Source organism: Notothenia rossii (assembly GCF_949606895.1).
Source record: "Notothenia rossii genome assembly, chromosome: 2".
Lineage (NCBI taxonomy): Eukaryota > Metazoa > Chordata > Actinopteri > Perciformes > Nototheniidae > Notothenia > Notothenia rossii.
The window spans coordinates 9,388,110-9,408,489 of record NC_136904.1 but is presented as its reverse complement, the minus strand read 5'-3'; the positions used below and the strand labels follow the sequence as shown (position 1 = coordinate 9,408,489).

Below are 20,380 nucleotides of genomic sequence, written 5' to 3'. Positions count from 1 at the left end.
TTAATCTCCAAGTGCCATCTGACACCCCGTGTGGCTCCGTCATTGAAAAGTGCTAATTCTGCTGAACTGTGAGGGGAATTCAGGCATCTCTAGAGGCAGTGCGCTGGATTAATTAAACACGTTGGCATGAAACACTGCGCAGATTTATCTCTTTTACACCGTCGTCACTGTTTGATTTTTGCGTTCAGCTCACAGAGCAGGACAAACTCAGGGCATGCACGTCAGGAAAACCGCCACATTGCACTTGTTCTCTTTCCACTTCACATATTGCTCCTATCGTTTTCGTGCTAACCTGGGATTTCCCTTTCTCTTTCTTTTCTCTCTTTCTCCAGATGAACCGGCCCATCCAGGTGAAGCCAGCCGACAGCGAAGGACGAGGAGGTAATTAACCTTCTCCTGGTCTCCGTTGCACACACCCCTTAAAAAAACACACACACGCAAACACACAAATACACTGCACACTCTATCCTTAATATTCTGCTCTCACTTGAGACACACTGGGAGTAGTAGAGTAGTCCGTAATATAGGTCACTTGCTTCTATTGACTTCCCATCTGTGCCAGCAGAGGGGCTGTCTCAGGTTGACTGTCACTGGGAGCGGTTCAAAGACGAGACAGAGAAACATGGAGAGAAATACACGAGACAGAGAGAGGGAACAGAAAAAAATGGGGAGTGGAGGATCTCCGTCCCATGAACACCGTAGAGATCTGCTCAAAGTTAAGAGACACTGAGATACAACCCAAACATACACAAAGAAGCACCTCAGAGCTACTTAGTGGAGAGAGACACTATCCGTTTGACTAAATGTACTTTATTAGTTACTATATGAAGACAACATGAGTCTTTCAAAGTGGGATATGTTATAATTAAGAGGTAAAGAATATGTTTGTGGTACACAATATTGTTTTTTTTGTCTAAAAGTAAGAGCCCAATTTATTGTCTATTATATACAGTTCCTGCGTTACTGCTCTAAAATCCACACATAGTACATATACATCTGCCTATAGTACACCTATCTACCCGTTTGCCTCATTAATAGTTCTGTGACATAATTACACTGGAATTATATACCTGAATAAAAGTATCATTATAGTAGTATTGTATATATTTGGTTAAAGAGATCACAATATAGAAGTATGCACACATGCTACAGATTTACCTACTTTCTAAAAGTCTCAAACTAATAAATGCTTGTGCACATAATTGTATGTGTCGTTGGAAGTTATGACAGGAGTTGTTTAGTGTCTATGCTCTATATGGGATCAAATAACCTCATTGTGTCCCATAAGCATCCCAGAAACCAAGGAAACTAAGCAAGTAAACTAAACGGGTTTATGGCGCATTAGTCAAGGGGAAGACAACGGTTTAAAGGGGACCTATCATGCGAAATGCACTTTTGTACGTCTTTTATATATGAATATGTGTCCCCGGTGTTCCAGGGAACTCACCAAGTGTCAGAAAACACAACCCTCTCTATTTTCCTCCATACCCAAATCTCTTAAAAAGGGGCTGCAACGGATCTGATACAGACTGATCCAGATTTGAACACTTCTATGACGTCACAGAAGTGGCGCTACTGCTATTGGGCCAACTCCACCAATCAGGAGGAGACAGCCACGGACATTGCCGTTAGAAAGCGCTGGAGACGCTGTAGTACATATGCCAGGCCTGTAGATGGTGCTGTTCTCACAGAATCAGCCCATGCAAAGACAGTGTTCAATTGAGCGGAATGAGGAATGGCTAAAATGCATGATCTGTTTGGTATTTTGAAAAATAAAAAGTATAAATATGCCTTATATAGGTATGGTCCTACACTATATTATTCAAATATAGCATGATAGGTCCACTTTAAGAATTGGAAAATCCCTGATCTAAAGATCGATTGATTTGGCATACTGTATTGGCAAGTTCAACTCTCTAATATGCTGATCTTTTTCAAAAAGTAACTCTGCACCAGCAAGCTGAATAACATTTAAATGTGCATTTGTGCTTTGACATTGCACCGATTCTCTTGCACAGCATCATGACATGGTGATTGACTAGATCATTCTGAAGCCATTTGTGACTAACATCACAGAGGTTAATGCAGATTAAGCCTGTTAAAGATTTACATGGCTGGAATTGGATCTAATTGGAATGGTCTGTGTCTGCCCTGTGCTTGCATTTCAGAGTGGTGATTTAGACTGCCTAGGTCAGATTAGACTGAGCCACTCGGCTGATTTATGTGGTCAAGTGTGAATCAGATGGCCCATTTCTATTGCCACACACACACCCCCATGTAGATCTTATTTTTGTCATGGCGGCGCTTTAATTAACGGCCATCTAAAAACAGGCAAAGTGACCGACAAGGCCTGGGCGAGAGCCAATCGGCATTCTCACCAAGATAAATTGGATCCCTGGACTTAAGAGGGGAGGATGGATGGGGCCCAATATCAATTACTACCCTTTTTCCTGCAGGAAGAGAAGGGAGATGAACAGGCAGTGTGAATGAAATACAGAGAGCTCTTAGGCTGGCACAGCTCTGTCAGATGAACATTCTATATGGGGAGACAGGATAGGGCACAGCACAGAATGAAATAAGACCAAGCAGACAGGCCCCAACAGAGATATTGAGCGTTAATGGCAACAGGAAGTCAGCACACAGGCCGGGGAAGTAAACCACAGTCGCGGCTGACAATGAAATGAGATTTACTATGAAGGCCTGTGGTTAAAGGAAAATAGACAGCCCTGCTAGGACTGAGTAAAAGAGAGAAAGTGGAAAGAGATTCATCTGTGGAAGGCTTGGGAGCAGTCAGGTACACCAATCCCAGTGGGGCCTTTCGATTGTCAAACCCAGGGCTGCACCGGGACATTTGTACCTCTGGAAAGGAGTCACATTTATCACAACCAAGACATCAGCAATTATCTGTCATTGGATGTTGAGCTGAGGTCTCGATTACGTGCATGTGCCGGCATTAGGGCCCATTACTCCATCCGGGGAGTCCAGTGGCCCCTCTTTTGTTCACGGTGTCCCTGAGAGACATCCTCTCTCCCTGGGGATATCGGAGTGTCAGGAGGAGAAATAAAACCAGAGCTCAGAAAAGGACCGGGGGTGGCTCGGCGCTGCGCAATCCTGCCGCTCGGCTGCCATTGTGGATCACAGAGCTGATTCTCTGGCTGTCTAACACAGTGACTCATGTCTTATTTTATATTTTCCATGGATTATCAAGAAAGAATGGAGCGTGGGAGGCGAGCTTCACAGCCTTTAAATCTATTTCTGTTCCTTGAGTCAGCCGACCTCTTCCCCACAAAGTCCACATTTGTCTGATGCCTCTTAACAGCACTTTTCTTTGCTGCCCAATTCTATCAAAGAATGATTTCAACTTAGAGATTCTGAGAGGCAATCGAGGCATGGGTCTTCTGCTTGCTCTGTGGTCAGTGCAGGAACAGACACTCGTACTCTATGAGGCCCCTTAAAACTCAAGCTTCAATCCAAAAGGGAAATAAATGAGGGAAAGTTCTCTCTCTTCGTTTCTTATCGGTACGGCAGTGCAAAGGGAGAGATGAAGCGAGTGATAGTGAGAAAGATGGGGATTCAGTACAAGGCCCATGGAGGAATGCGAGAGAGTGAGGGAAAGAAGACAAAAAGGGCGAGAGGGGAAGAGACGACAGGATGAGAAAGTTAACGGAGGGTGATGGAGGCAGCTGAGTGAATCTCAGCAGTAAATCATCTCAGAGCCGCCCCATCCCTATCTCCTCCTCGCCTCGCCAGGAATCTTTTTCCCCCTGACCTTGTCTGCCGCTGTGTCTGTGAAGAAAAGATGGGGCCAGATTATCTATGATTGGAGATGGCCATTATCTAAACACAATCTTGGAGCCAGGTCCCACTCCTCTCTCCACTGCTGTGAGTCTGGAGACCACACTGATGAGAAGAGCGATGACGGGTCAGCCAGCAACACCCTCTTCTTTTATTAACTCTGATAAGACAGTTTCAACACTCTCCCGAAATGCCCGGCAACCTCCATCAACATCGACTTTTTCACAAAGTGCCACTCAAAGTGCATTCGTCTCTTTCTTTACCCTACTTGTTTATTAGCTCCCTGCACTTTTGTTTTATTGGATACTTATACAGTGCCAGGAGCATTGGAATCCCTTCATGTGCTGCCCTGTGTGAGGCTTTTTAATATCTCATCCATGCCTTTCTGTCTGTCTGAGGCGAGTCTTTGTGAATGGGTCGTGTTTGTCCTTGCCAACCTGCTGCTCTTCAGAAGGTTGACCCCAGTCGGGGCACTGAAGAGATTGACATGACCTTAAGATGTTGCGCAGTGTGCTGTCATGCCCCACCCCAGCAGGTAGGGAAGAGTGAGGGCTTCTGGCTGCCTCAGTCTGCCGGGGCCACATGGGAGGGGCTGTCTGGAGGCACCTCACGCCCACAGAAGAGCACGCTCTACTTTACATGCAAATGAAGCCAAAAGATCCCTCTGTGCCTCTGGACACGATCGTGCAAAACTCTGAAAAGTCAAGACGAACCCTGGCAGCGGTTGATATGTGTGTGCTGAGAAATACACACCGACATGGGGACACTTGAACAGGAGAAATAGTTCAGAGATTTCCAACAGTGACTTCATTTAAGGTTTTAAGGCATCGACTTACGGAAAGCGCCATGATTCGACCTTGCCATTAGGAGAGAGGTTTCAAATGTAGAAAAATTACTATTTGCGCATGTGTCCTTTTGAGCTTGTTTTTGATCATGCATGCATACGAGAAGGTTGGCAGCCCCCCTCCCACTCCCCTGGGTAAACAGATATTACAGCTTTAGTGGTATAAGTAATGCATTTACAAACATATAGCCTGTATCCTCTCATCGGGCCTGATACACTGACAATTATAATGTTTGTTCTCCTCTGATTATTCCATTTACCACCTCACTACCGGATAATCTACTTGCATACATCAGATTGGAACCAGCAGCAGAACGGTTTAGAGTCATTTTCACTGGGATGGGGTCTAATTACTTCTGTTTGCCTGGTAGCAAGTAATTTTGAGTTATAAGTAGAATTGTGCTCATTAAGTTATTGAAGATGTTTGTTGAAAGAAAAAGCAACCAAGCAGGTTGGAGTAATTCAGGTCAACAGATACCAATGTATATCATGTTCATTTTACAATAATTAGAACATGCACTGTGCATATTGAAACTGAATTTAGCATTTAGCAAATGTTAATATTACAGGGACTTAAATGAAACACTATACTGTAGGGAAATGGTTGACAGGGTAACTATGAAATCCTTAAGTAGTATACTTCCATCGAGTAATGCTTTTTTATTAATAAATATGAAATCAAATGATTCCCTATATATGTTTAAAATGATTGGTTAAGAATATCCAAAACCTTTTCTGAAAGCAAATGGCACCTTTAGTCCCATTTTAAAATTAAAATAAAATGCAGTAATGATGACAAATCAGTCAATGTTCCATTCTGAAAATGTAGTGCACCCGGTCTGTACGCCCACATGTGTGAGGGGGTCTGGTGGCGGACCTCCCAGGCAGCAGCGCACCGGCATCAGGCTTTTCTAATGAGACCATAAGAAGCTCAAGTTCTCTGTTGTGCTGCCTGGAACATTACTCTGCATTTGAAATGCACCCAGCGGCCTAGCAGGCGTCTTTTATCGTTGGATGCAGCTGTCCATGCTTTCTGAACACTTACTACTAGCAAGCTTCCCTGACTGCTGCCAGCGGGCAATAAGTGATAGAATCGTTGACAGAAAAATGAATACAAAATAAAAAAAAAGATTATTTACCAGGACAGGAGAGAAACTCTTTAAAGAAAATATTCCCATTAAGTCCAGCAGAAACTTTTGAAAAGAAAATAGTCAATAACTGACTCTATGCCTGGAGAGAGGGAGAGTAGAGTGAGGCATGACAATAAAGGGTAAAGAGAAATATACTGAGAGGGCAATAGAAAGACAAAAGGAGATCAGAGGAAAGGGAAAGCGCAATCTATATGCACACACTTCAGCCTACACCACAAGTAGCACTTTATTCCAGGGGGAGAAGCATCAATCTTGACAGCATATGGCATCTGTGCAAAATCCATTAATTTTTAATATACCGGCCGCTGAAATGAAAAGGTTTCCTGAGACAAGCAATTGTCAGATGTCAGTAGTGTTTTGATAACTTTTTTGATCTCCGTTTTTTTATTTGCATTCATAAAACGGAGCTGTCCACATGCCACCTCAGTTTGGACATGGCTGGAGACTGACATGGAACCATAATCCACAGGATTGCTCTACGTGTGGATGACTTGTGTGTGAAAGGGAGTGCTGACAATGGCCTGAAAATAAGGTTATATGTCTTCTAGCACAAATGTGTATAGGCGTTAACGTAACGTTAGGGCTTCAGTTTGGAAATAACAAAGAAAATAACTAATTGCGATTATTGCAATTGAATCAATGGAAGCTTTATTTATTTACTTTAACATTATTCACCCAATACGGAAGAGGATTAGGGTCACATGATTATTTTGTTTGGGAGGATTTGAAAAAAATACGTTTTTTTATTGTTATGAGAAAAAAGTCAGAATTCTGACTTTAATCTCAGAATTCTGACTTTTTCCTCAGAACAAAAAACATAAACATTTTTGGGAGAAAAAAGTCAGAATTCTGACTTTAATCTCAGAATTCTGACTTTAAAGTCCGAATTTATTTTCTCCCCCAAACATTTTTTTTTTTTAATTCTGAGAAAAAAGTCAGAATTCTGAGATTAAAGTCAGAATTCTGAGAAAAAAGTCAGAATTCTGAATTAAAAAAATGAAAGTGACCCTAATCCTGTTCCGTAACCCAATCATGGAAAAATGTATCAAAATTATAATAAAGGGTCGATACCAAACAAGAAGCTGTACTGCAAAATAATATAATAATTACAATCTGGATGTTGCAGTACTCCTTTTTGCAATTTTTATAACATTTCGGTACATTTTGCAGCCCTAATGCAGGTTTCATATAACATATTTCTCCATATAGACACAAACACCTTTCAAGCCACTGTTTCCTTATCTGCTTATTATCATAACTAACAGACACACACACATTATATCTTTAAGTAGTTACAAGGTTTAAAAGCGCACATTACAAAGGTCTCTACAGAGGAGAGCAGAGAAGTGCTGTAGAGCTCAAATGTTCTCCAGCTGTGAGCCCCTGCTCTGTTAGAGGATAAGATGAGCCCCTCTCATTGAGAGATAAGTACCCAGAGGTCAAACTGTGAACTCAATGAGATCTGTCATACTTTTGTATCCTTGACAATTCCACAAAGGTCCTCACCCCTCTTAATGCAAATACACGACTGCACTTGAAAAAAAGTACATCCACGTGTTTGCAAAAGTCCTTTTTTTTCTCTTCGACCTACTTCTCTTTGGAGTCATTGAGTCGTGGTGCGCTGGGTGTATTACAAGATATTTATTCATATTCATAAAATGCCAATTTAAAGTGGCTTGCAAGTGGCCATAGGAGATGAGCGAGATCATGTAAAATCCAATAAGAGCTGCTTTGGAGACAGGTGCAAAGTGGACTAATTAATAGCAATCTAGACTCTGTCCGGGGCAGCCAGTCGGTCGACTGAGACACTCTTAGGTCAGGCAATGAAAAGATAGCAGCTCCAAATTCATTTTCTCGCTGTGGCTCTCCCAAAGGAAGGCTCCCAAGTACACTCACACTTCCTTTAATGCCTTCACTGGGGTGTAATTTATTTTTGCGTTTGCCAGCACATTTAGAAAGTTCATTCCTTCGCTCATGGCTTGTTAATTAGCCTTGTAAAGCCGCCATTAGATCTCCTCGGGCCAGGACCGAGATGAGACTTTTGTCCCAAAACATTAACACACTGCAGGAGGCCTGTAAAACTGCACTCTGCCCGTTTAAGATGTACCAGTGACACCTCTTTGCAAATCAGAAAGATGGAGGGGCGATCAGGGGAAAGTCATGTGAGCTCTGGATGGGCAGTTGTCTCATTTCATGTTTCACCTTAGCTGCCATGGCCAGGGGTCAGGCTCATTTCTCTCCAACACCTGTTCAGAGCTGACTTTACAGCTACGCAGGTTGATGGCCGATATCCTGCAAGATGTCTGTCCTTCTGACGGTCTTTGCTAAATCTAGGTGGACAGCATAAGTGGGTGTCTCTGTGGCGATCTCCTCAGGGTTCCTGCCCTGGAGCTCCAAGGGTGGGGGGACAGTAATGAGCAGGAGTAGCAGGCTCAGCTGGTGGGTTTGAGACTTCCTGCTGTGTGAGGCATGACTACAGAAACATGGACTGACGCCATCGCTACAACACCAGCAGTAGAGACAAGGCGGCGAGGCCTTATTGATTATGCAGGTGCTCATTTGTGTGGCCAAGCGGGGAAGCAGGCTCGTGTCTCATTTGAACTTTACAGGAATAGGAACAGGATCCGATTTCCCCGCTGCAAAAAAGGAAGCCCTGGTGCTTTATTTTTAGAACAGCTGCGTCTAATGGGGCCTGGCAGGTACAGGAGGCGTCACATCTGTCGAGGCCCAGGTGACGCTCTCGCCCTCCGCTCCTCGCCCGCTCCCTACCAGTCAAATGACTCGCACTGAAGATCAACAGTGTCATTTCCAATAAACTCGTCTTCCTCTTCCTGCCACTTTCCATCAGTTCTGGCGATGGGTTCTTGCTAGCAGCCATTTCATTCCACAACACGGCGGAATAGGAGATGCATAATGGAAAAGACGTGAAGAAGATGAATGCACTGTCTAATGTCAGGGCACTGGAAAGATTAATAAGGAATATCCAGCTTTCTGGCAGGCCCAACGTGTAGTAGTATAAGGAGTATAGGTCTGAACCAGAGCGCCCCCTTCTGGAGCTCAGGAAGTGTGTTGAAGATATTGGTGTGGGGGGGGGGGGGGGAGCTGCCCTTTAAATGTAATGAGGAGAAACTCTGCGAACTTGTCTTCAATTGACTATCGGTCAGGAAATTGTACTCAGCTCAGATTGAACATCCAACTAGGTTCACATGAACTGAAAATAGTCAAATACATTCTCACTTTAAAACTTTTCCATGACTACTTACACTTGAACTTTACGAGAGATGAATTTGACACAATATGTCTGTCTGATTCTCAGGACGTAGCCCTGATATTCCATTCATGTCATGTGTAGCATTGCGCTCAATGGTTTGAAAAGTTCACATGAATGGCCATTAAGAACGAGATGAGCGATAAGCATCTCACAAACTTTTTCTATACACAATGAAGTAACCTAGTCACAATAGTGGGAAGGAGGCAAGTTAAATAAACACAGATCACTCTCCATGCATCACTCTCTTAGCTCCCCTAACCCCAAGTGTTTCTGGGTAATTTGGAGGCTGAAAGCAAAGTAACGGGAATATTAAGCGAAGGAGTTCATATCTCACAATTTGAACGACCTACTGTAAATCTTTGCCATTCATTCAAGGCATGATAACTAGACCTTGTAACTTTCACGAGTATTATGTTCTGCTGTAATGCTTTCTGCAAACAACCATCACTATCACTTGGTTGTGAAAACCATAGGTCACGGTCACAGTTATTGTGGATATGTGTCTCAGAGAAAGCATCTTATTTTCGATTTAACTTGTGAACAGTTGTATTGAATTCGGCAAGATAACAGGAATATATGTGTTCTTCTGAAATGTGAATCCAGCTCAGTTTTAGTCTGGATTTGTTGAAGTTTGACGGATTTGCAAACATTTGGCTGATAATTATCAACTTTACACAGAAAAGCTTCATCTGTTATTTCCTGGCGACCAACACTTGGCTATGCGCAAAATCGTGTTTGTTAATTGTACTACTTAGTCATTTACACACTTTTTCTTAAGTATTTTGTTTCTCGATTTCAGTTTTAAATAAGCCCTTTTACTAAGGAAATGTGATTTCCTTAAGTTTGTCTCTATACAGCCTACTCTACAAGCTGTCATGAACCAGCATTTGGGCGTAATATTTAACCCAATTCATGGTAGAATTTACCCAGGGCTGTAATTCATTTGACCCAGCATTTGGATTAAATGTATAACCCATCTGCTGGGTTAAAATACACAACCCATTTCGTTGGGTCAAATTAACTACTGCTGGGTTGGTCCAATATTGATCCTGGCATTGGGTTAAAAAACGACCCAAATGGGTTTTTTTTTAACCCAGCATTTTTTAGTGTGTAAAGCGGAAATGGATGACAGAGTTTATGAAGAACCAGAACACGCTGGCTGTTTTCAACTTTTCCCGAGTTTCTCATTGCATAGATTGTACTGCTCAGTTACCCTTGCTTGTTATGATTCCTACTCCTTTAGTGATGAGAACATGTTATACATTGTTCTTGTTCCATGTTCTCTTTAAACTAAGTGACTAAAGCATCCGGTCGATCTAACAATTTCACTTCCTGCGCAAAAACATCTCCGCTGTTTTTTTCGCCTTTTACATGCGCTCAAAACATCTTCTGTATCAAACGTCACCGCGGCAGACTTGAATAGCTCCCTGAAAACAGGAATACATCTCTCTCATACCAGGGTGGGGTGGCACACCACACAACAGTACGATCAACAACAAAAACAACAACAACAACAACAAAAACAGCAGCGTATTCTCTACACAGCAGACTGCTGATAAAAGGTGGTGGTGGTGGTTTGAGTTCAAGTTCCTCTCAGCTCAGCAGAACGGTTCCATCAGCTGTAGCATGTGTCTGTTCTCTCCTCTCTTCCACCCTCCCTCCCTCCCTCCTTCCTCCCCCCTCTTCCTCCCCCTCCCTCTCTTCCCATCCAGAAGACAGGAAGCTGTTTGTGGGAATGCTCGGCAAGCAGCAGAGCGAGGAGGACGTCCGGCGGCTGTTCGAGACCTTCGGCCAGATCGAGGAGTGCACCGTCCTGCGAGGGCCTGATGGGGCCAGTAAGGGTCAGAGCCCACACACCTCCCACTCTTTTTTCCCTGTCTGTCCCTCTGAATCTCTCCGTCTGTCTCTCTGTCTGTCCCTCTGAATCTCTCCGTCTGTCTCTCTGTCTGTCCCTCTAAATCTCTCCGTCTGTCTGTCTCTCTGTCCGTCTCTCTGTCTGTCTGTCTGTCTGTCTGTCTGTCTGTCTGTCTGTCCGTACATATGCTGTCTGTCTGTCTGTCTGTCTGTCTGTCTGTCTGTCTGTCTGTCTGTCTGTCTGTCTGTCTGTCTGTCTGTCTGTCTCTCTGTCTCTCTGTCTCTCCGTCTCTCTGTCTGTCCCGTACATATGCTGCCTCTCTTTCTACTCATTCTTAGAACCCATACTTCTTCATCTCATCAGCATTGTCTGCATTTCACTCTGCTCTTCTGAATAGCCCGTCCTCCCCGTTAGCTATTGAGTTTTTCCACCACCTCTTATGTGTCTCGTCTGCATTTCTTTCATAGCTCATTGTCACCGTGCTCCGACACCTCCTCCCCTCCCACTTTCCTTTTCTCACTCCTCTATGTATTTCCCTTCGCTTTTATTTCTCACTCTACTTTTACTTTATCTCGCCTTTTTCTTCTTTCCCCTCCCAAACCTTTTCTTGTGTTGTCCCTTCATCACGGCCGCTCCTCTCACCCTGGGCTTCTACTAAAAAAAAAAAAAAAATCAAACAACACCTCGTCTTTCAGAACCCCTCTCTTTCCCCCACCACCACCTCCTCCTTCTTCTTCCTGTTATCTGTAAAGTGAAGGGGTGTAATCATGTTTGTTTCCCACATTCCCGTTATCCCTCCCCAGAGACCCCATTGGACGATAATGTCCTACTGTAAATAAAGCAGCCGTGCTCCGCGTTTCGCTGCTGTCACTCACCGTGCGGCAGATTGGACTGCATTCAGGAACAGCTTACGCATTCATGTCCGTCGCTTATGTGCTATTTAGTTATTAGAGCGTGGTCAAATTAAAGATGGATGTGCGATGCAGGTGGGATTTTTCCGAGAGAGCGAGAGGGTCCCCAATCAGCCTATGATGGATCTCTGACTCACAGCCACATTTGAAGTGATAACGCCGGTGATATTGCTCAGAACTTCTACCTCCCTTTTCTCTCTCTGTTGACTGTGATTTATTCTCCTATATGAGGCAACTGGATGTGTGAAACAGATATGTGGGAAGGCAAGGGAGAAGGGTTGATAATTCGCTAGCCGTCTGAGTTTATCAAAGAGAAAGACTGGCTATACTGAACCACACGCATATCTGTGTCTACATCTGTTCCTCTCACTGTTAATCCCGGGTCTACTGCTCTGCGTCGCCCCATCGGCCCACTACCTCTCTTTCTCCGTGGCTTGTTTCCTCTTTTGCTGTCTCTCCGGCTCCCTCTCTTCCTGTCTGCTCAGATGCCTCAAGCTGATTGACAAGCACATGGAATGAAATAAGGCCGCTGCTGCTGCTGTGTCAAACAGGAACTAGTTTTCTCCCTTATTCGCGCTTGCATTCCTTTTCACCCTCCTGCACCCCGCACCTCATCTCTATCTCCTCTCTTCACATGCCATACGTTTCCTGTGTTAGTATTTGTCTCTGAATTATAAGTGGCTTGATCATTCACCTATTCTTCAAGTTTTCACTGCTAGGAAATGGGAAAATGTGGAGCAATGTTAAGTATGAATGCTACCACCAGACAAAGGTCTCATAGGTATCTGGTCCTATCACTCACCGAGCAACAGTCCTACGCAATCATTACGGGATGTTACGGCAAATTATTTTGCCAGCCGCCTCGCCTGGGATGAGGTTCCTGTAATTTGAATGAGACAGACCTTGAAATTGACAGTGCTATCTGTTCCATGATGGAGGCTTTGTCCCCTGTTGATGTAAATGTATGCTACTCAGAAGCTTTTCAGCACCCCTCTTCACCCAATAAAAAGGCCGAGAAGTTTAACATCCATCTCTCTATGGCGCTGCTCCTCAAAGTACTTTCAAAGTGCAACACTTGCTTCCAGAGTTGAATAGAGCCCTGAATTGTCAGGAAAATAGAGAGATGGCTTTTAGGTCTATAATTAAGTTGTGTTATAAATGTCACCCATCCAGCGGGATGGAATTCATGCATACATATTATTACCCCGGGAATTCAAAAGGCAGCGCAGATCCTCTCGGTTGAAAGCATTACAATCTCTCTTTTTCCTTTTCCCCCCCAACTCATTCTGAGCTATCAAATTCAAAAACTCAAATGTGCACTATAATTTATGAGGCTGTAGAGCAATTCTTTGGAGATGTTTTGCTCTGTGTCCCTTCACTTTTTTTTTTTTCTAGGTCAGGAAAAGGGAGGATCCAGCCTTGAATTTCTAGTGTGACATTGTATGTTTGACATTACTTTGCCATTGATGGTGTTTGCCAAGCCCTGCAGTTTAGTCTTTCTGGTTGGGCTTTTGCTGCTGGGGTCACAGGGATTTTGGCACACTATCTGATAGCCTTGTTAGGGAACCAATAACAAGTTATCTTGCCTTGAAAAACAAAAAGGCTTGTGCAGAAACAAACTGCCTCTTATTATTTCAACTACAAAGGTTAAATGTGTTTGTTCCTTCAAAGACAGACTCACAGTCAAATGGCATGCAGTGGGCTGACGCATTTCAGTTGGACAAATGAAGACCTTTCCAGCCTGTACCCAGAGGGGCGTTCAAGCGAAGTAAAAGGGTGCTAGAGCGCTGTGACAGAATCAAAGGCTTCTTTGACTTATCTGTTTGCCTCTGTAGATCTATACAGCTTTGAGGACATTTGACAGTACAGGAAACACATGGCCTTTACTATTTACCACATGTCTCATTTATTAGATGGCTGGAATGTGAACAGAGCCTCAGGTAAAGGGGGATATTGTTCTCCATCGTGCACACACTGCATGTCTTGCAGTTCAATCTTTTCGATTTTGTTGGGGAAATTATACATTTCTTTGTCTGAGAAACAAAGCTGACTCTTGAAGTGAATGACCAGACACAGACCATCCTCAGGGCCTACATTCCAGTGTTTAAACCAAATATAATGACTCCTTTGGGAATGTCAAACGCATGAATGTATATGAACACATGTAACCGTTTTTTAAATAGGTCACAGCAGTCCTCAAGTAACCAGGAATTTAACTCAGTAAAAAGCCTGTCTAGTTATCAGAAACAGGTGCGACTCCATTGATGAAAAGAGGGCAGACTTTATTAATTAGATATCTCTTGACTTAACACATGAGCCACCTGAAGGCAAGGATAAGAATAGGACATAACAGAATATCTTATTCAGTCTATGACCACCATAAAGCTCAGAGAAATAGCTCCTGGTTAATTTAATGGCTTTTACAAAATTACCACATTTCAGTTCCACTGTATTTCACTTCTCCTTATGTTGTCGTAGTTCAGTGCCTGTCTTTGCCTACACACTGATACACTATGCAATCATGTGGTTAGAATATGTAACCTTTCAAAAAAACATGGTGCATTTTTATCGTCTACTTGAATAATTTGAAATGTTAATGCGATGAGGCGCCAGAACACCCATTCCTTGTCTTCCGGCTAACTTTTTATTTTGACTTTCCTTTTGTGCATAACTACACAACAGATTTGAGATGATTTGAATGCCCCTTGAGCAAAGCCCCCCCCCCCCCCCCCCTCCTTCCCCACCCTCCATCTGAAATGTTATGCGAGCAAAGATTCGGTTAGATAGGCAGATTATAATACTATGCCTTTGTCATCGTAATCTCTTTTATGAGTGACTGCACACAAATCACAATGTGTAAATATTAAACAGATTAATAATCACAAACAAGTCCGGATAGTAAACGCCTTGGCTCCATGCTCCGAAGTGGAGGGGCTGGATTTAGAAAATGGGCGAGGGACAGGATGTTCCACGCAGCTAATGCCTTGACTACAATTAGACTGATTTATTCAGAGTTATGCGCTCAACACACAAATGGCGGAATATATTTACAAACCAGATAACATGAAAACAACGGTAATGAATTGTGTTTTTTCCCCCATATATTCAAGGCTATCTCCCTGATGTTGTGCCCCCCCCTTCTATTTCTCTCGTTTTCTGTGTACAGGATGTGCCTTTGTCAAGTTCTCCAGCCACGCAGAAGCGCAGGCCGCCATCAACAGCTTGCATGGTGGACAGACTATGCCTGTAAGTAACTACTTGCATTCATATAAGACATGTTCTAATAACATAATTTGGTTTATTTTAGATGCAAGCAAAGTGACTTGATATGGAGAGCCATAAAGGAGTTATTTGTCAACTCTTGGATTTCTATATTGCTATCCATGTTCCCAGTGGTCCCACTTTTATAAAATGTTTGAGGTAGACTTGGAAAACATTACATTACTAGAATGAGGGCAGATAAGCTCACCCCCATCATTACATTACTTGTTAGATGCTTTTATCCAAAGAGACTTACATACTCAAAACTGTGGGCAAGCCGCAGGAGCAATTTGGGGTGAAGTGTCTTGCCCAGGGACACAATGACATGCTGACTGCAGTCACGTGCAGTGGGGTTTGAACCTGTGCTCGCCTGACCCGAACATCAACACACTAGTCCACTGAGCCACAGCCTCCGGAAAAGTTTACAAAAAGAGTTTGATAGACTTTTTATCAGTTTTTTGCCCTGCCAAAAAATACACACAGGCCAAGCCTACACAAAAATGTGTAGCCAACATTTATTTGGCCCCTGGAGGATAAGGCCTTTTAAAAAAGAAATATTAAATGTATTTTTTATGTATTTATTTGAGCCTCTATATATATAAAACGCACACACACACACACACACACACACACACACACACACACACACACACACACACACACACACACACACACACACACACACACACACACACACACACACACACACACACACACACACACACACACACACACACACACACACACACACACACACACACACACACACACACACACACACACACACACACACACACGTATATAGCTATATTTATATACTGTATGCTGTATAGGCATACCACAGTGACGCTTATTTTTCAAAGCAATTCATTCACAGTCTCACATACGTTCTTGCTGTGTGTTATCACACACAAAAGATTTCCACAGTCAGCAGCTGCCACCTTACAGCGCACAGCTGCATACTCTGTATCTGTCTTTTCACTCAATATCCATTTCCCTCTTCTGCTATTCAGACACCTTTTCAGCAGGCAGACAGAGAGTGTTTACAATCGCAGCCTTATAGAGATACGATTTCTATGAACTGCACATTAATCCATGGGGATGTTCTCAGGAGACATTGTTACACATATATGTTATGAATATGATAATGATGATTTTTTATTTGTCAAGTTAAAACTGAAGTCATGGCTTAATGGACACAGAAATGAAATAAGTATACGGTGCAAGCTAGAATTAATTGATACTGGAGATGTTGGTTTTGGTGCTGCAACATGTCTTTTTATATCATGATTTAATAGCACATAATTCCTTTTATAAAACATTGTTTGAAATAGAAACAGCGTTTGAATTCGAAAAATTTGACTATAATTTGATTATTTTTTACAATTAGCCATTTTTAGTATGTCATTCCAGAGCATTCCTAATAATCTTTTTTTAAAAACTCCAAGCACCTTGGCTTATCAGGTTGCTTTACCTTATGTGTTAGCTAACGTTGCCCTGCTAACATGTCCAAATAGATAGAGCTTCCCGTTGGACAAATTTTTCTGGCCATCTATTGACTATTCTGGCTTAGTTCAGTCAGATGAGGAAAATGAATAAAAGTATAGTCAAAGTAAGTTAAACCATCGATTAAAGCAAATAACTGTATTACAGTATGGTGTTCCTTACACTATTCTTTAAAAACGGACTTAAGATTTTTATAAATCTAACCCTAATATATGTTAAGCAGACTGTCTATAAGCTAAAATTAGTCAAACAGAAGACCTCTTTATCCAAAAAAGTGTTAATAAGGGACTAATACAAGAAAAACTGTTTAGGGAAAATCCAGTCTGGAAGATAAGAGTAAATCATTGTAACAATGCAACACAACATTGTTTGATCTCAAGAAGAACCAACTAAAGCATAGATAACTATTTTCTGATTCCCAAACACAAACAACAAAAATGTCTCTGCATTTAGAAATGTACCTCTGTGAAAAGTTAATAGCTTGAATTTAGCTTTGCATTGGGAGACAATGTGTCAACTTCATGCTGAAGCAATATCTTTGAGGTAGAAAGCCAAAAAGTCTAATTTATGAATTGGTTTATTTAACCTGTGACACTTTGGAGCGGTGAAGGCAATCTAAGAAAATGGCTACAAAGGCATTGCTCGAATTCTGTTCACCTAGATATAAATGTCATCAGCATAACAGTATTGCATTTTTTGTTTTATTTATGCTCGTTCTGATCTATTACTTTGTGAATACAGTACATGTAAAACAAAATTAGACTTGGATTGAAAACCCACCATTTCAACAAGACCGAGATGAAGGGTGGGAAGTGGATAACATTTATTTTAGAAGGGAGTACAGCCAGTGAAAAAATATGCATCTTTAAAAAACAAATCAAACCCATAGCAAGAGGCTTTAGATTAGAGATAACATACAGGCTGCTGAATGTACTGTAATGTGAAGAATGTCTAAAATGCTTTATGCACGTGGCGGCCTGCTTCAGCATCATGCTAGAAATTACCAAAAAAACCACCTCATTACAGCAAAATCATGAACAGTGACAGATTGGCCCCTGTCAGGGGGTTACACTTTGTTAAAGAATATCAAATGCTTAAAACGCTTGAACACATCAAGAAAGGCAGTGACTAGAAAGTGAGGTTAACAAGTAAGTCAATAACTTGGAAAGCACCCTCGAGTTGGGATGGATCTTCAAAATGAGGTCATTCTGAGCTCATTTTGCTTCCTTAACGGCGTCCTGTATGAAGTCTTTCATAATGTTGTTTGACACTTGCAGTTTCTCAGGCTCCCATTAACTTTTAGCTTGTAAGCTACCCAAGAGAGGGGTATTCATTTTGATATGTTGTGCAATAATGTTAGGCTGTAAATAATGGAAGTGTTGCTTCGTAGCCTGCATAGTTCAGTGGTTTGTTTTCATGGCTCTGGTGAGATCACCTAGCCATTACACAGAATCACACAGCATGTTTACATGTACTTTATTACGAAAACAAGACCTCAAATGCAATGGAAGAGAGTGGTGCAATAATTACTGAGGCAATTCATGGGCACTACAGAATAGATATTGATCCAAATGGGCTTTCCAGTAGGATGGACAAAAGTTTTTAAGGAAATGTGGAGAGTAGGTTTTCGTGCTGGGTTTAGAGTTATGAGTTGCTTAGTTGAAAAATGAGGCCACAAAACCTGTTATTCTTGTCAAGCTGAAATTAATTAGGAATTGGATATACTTCTGTCAGGCTTGAAGAAGGCTACCAAAAAGGCTTAAGTAAAATAAATCACGAGTTGCGAACTGTCTTCCTGCCAGAGCTGCATGTGTGCTGAGTGCTGCACAGCTGGACACACACACAAGCAAACACTCTTTCTGGCAGACATCCACACCTTCACACACTTCACTGATGTTTCGCAATAAATATTTACGGACGCATCCTGGCAGCCAGATAGTGTCCTGGAAGCCAGATGTAATTTACACATTTGATGCCGCCTCATTTTGCATTACATTGAAGTAGTGAGGGTTTAGAATAAGTGGTAAAGTCAGTCTAACTGCGTTGTTGAGCATAGAAAACTTTATTCAGAAATCCACAAGGGTCAAAATTGCAGCGGGCCACGAGCCAAAGAATAATCATGTTCCAGACGAATCGCGCGTACTTATGGCAGGCCTCTTACCGAAATTTGATTATAATCGAGATATTTACCTTGTACTCAAAATATCTTGTTGACTCAATCAACGGAATATGTTTACATCTAGGGGATTTACATAATTGGATTTCTCTGGAGTGCTTTCTTGTACAGATCAACATTTGGCTCATGTGGACTGCTTTCGCACATTACGTGTATGTTTGTGTTGCCGCAGCCTAGGCACAGTTTCATTAGGTGGAGCCACCTGAGGTCTGCTGCAGATAATCTGTCCAAAGCAACATATGGACCCCTTAACAGACCTGAAGCGTATCAAGAGCGATCAAGAAGTTCATTCATAATCTATATTATCCATATCTCTCTCCCTCTATCCCTGCACCTGTTATCCTCCTCGTCACAAATCCAACTTCCTCTCAGATTAATAGGCAAGGTGGCCATTAGTATCCAACTAAGGCTTTGGTACCGATGGGGGATGCAGTTAATTTGGATAATATCACTGCCACATGTCGTCAACAACAGACTAACAGGAGGCAGGATTCAGAGAGTGGGCTGCTCCTCTCTCTGCCTGCTGCCAGCTGTGAGATCTGGATGAACCTTGAACAAAGAGTTGTCTCTCGCTCCCTCTCCGTCTCTCTCTCCCTCTTAATGTTCTCACTCCGGCATCTGTGTTACCTGGCACACGCACACATGCCATAAATAATACCTGCACCAAAATACGCTGGCCCAAATTGAAAGGCTTTAATGAAGCTTAAGGGCAAGGGGCGCCACCAAAGGGCACACGCTGATAGATCAGGTCACCGCTTTAATTGATGTTTAGTGCAGATTGCAGGTGCTTCCAAAATTAACTTAAGAGCTGATTGGGCACCGAACAGGCGCTCTCCATTGGTTCGTGTGTTGAATTACAGTATGTCTGCAGAGGCACAGGTGGCAAAACTTCAAATGGCAGAGCCGGGGGCAGGCAGACAGCACCCAGCAAATTGCAGACATTGTCATGTTCGGTGTCACAGCGTGGCTGACAGGGCCTGTGGAGCTCGCTGGTGTTGGCAGCAGCAAGAGCGTGCATGTGTGATACTATGGTTCTGGATTAATGAGAGATAAGACTTAGCCAGAGAGCATTGTCATTGTAACACACAATTCATCAAATGCCAAATAACACTACTGTAAAATCTCAGCAGGCTTGTAGCTGACAAACACGGAGTTTGTTTTTTGCCCACTCCTTACATTTTGTGGTGGAAACTGTTGCAGCACAGAAACCAAGAGTGATGTCTTTTGGCGTGATGCAGTGTGCTCGGCGGCAGCAGCTGTATGTGGTGGACAGCGAGTCCAGACTTAGACAGTATCATCCAGTGCTAATGAGAGACAGTCCTCCCGTGAGGCTAGCAGAGATGTAGCAAGGTTCAGAGAGTTGAATAGGAAGCCTGCGGGAGGTTCATCCAATTACCAAACAAACTTGCTATGGTGTTTTCAATTAATTTCTTACAGATTTTCAATTAGCACTTTTAGAGCCTATAAGTGTAGAAACACAACTTTGGGAGTTGTCATTCAGTAACTGTTACATGTTTGCCGAATGTGAAAGAAAGACTGTTCTTATAACATTCTTTGTTAATCATTAGTATGCTGTGAGAAAAGACAGTTTTCTCTCCAATGAGTGTGGC

At 42.6% G+C, this 20,380-nt stretch overlaps 1 protein-coding gene across 27 annotated transcripts in view; it reads left to right on the top strand.

The window, feature by feature from the left end:
- celf6 (CUGBP Elav-like family member 6) overlaps positions 1-20,380 on the top strand; it is a 144,037-nt gene that overhangs the window by 97,279 nt on the left and 26,378 nt on the right. For 16 of the 27 annotated variants that reach the window (XR_013805446.1, XM_079666043.1, XM_079666047.1 and 13 more), the window contains 3 exons: positions 333-381; positions 10,774-10,902; positions 14,994-15,073. Coding sequence is in view for 26 of the 27 variants with exons in the window: in XM_079666043.1 (XP_079522169.1) it covers positions 333-381; positions 10,774-10,902; positions 14,994-15,073 (258 nt within the window). In the remaining variant the exon portion in view is untranslated. Of the gene's footprint in view, positions 1-5; positions 221-332; positions 382-10,773; positions 10,903-14,993; positions 15,074-20,380 lie in introns of those variants that run through there. The other 11 variants (XM_079666044.1, XM_079666054.1, XM_079666052.1 and 8 more) reach the window with 4 other exon arrangements.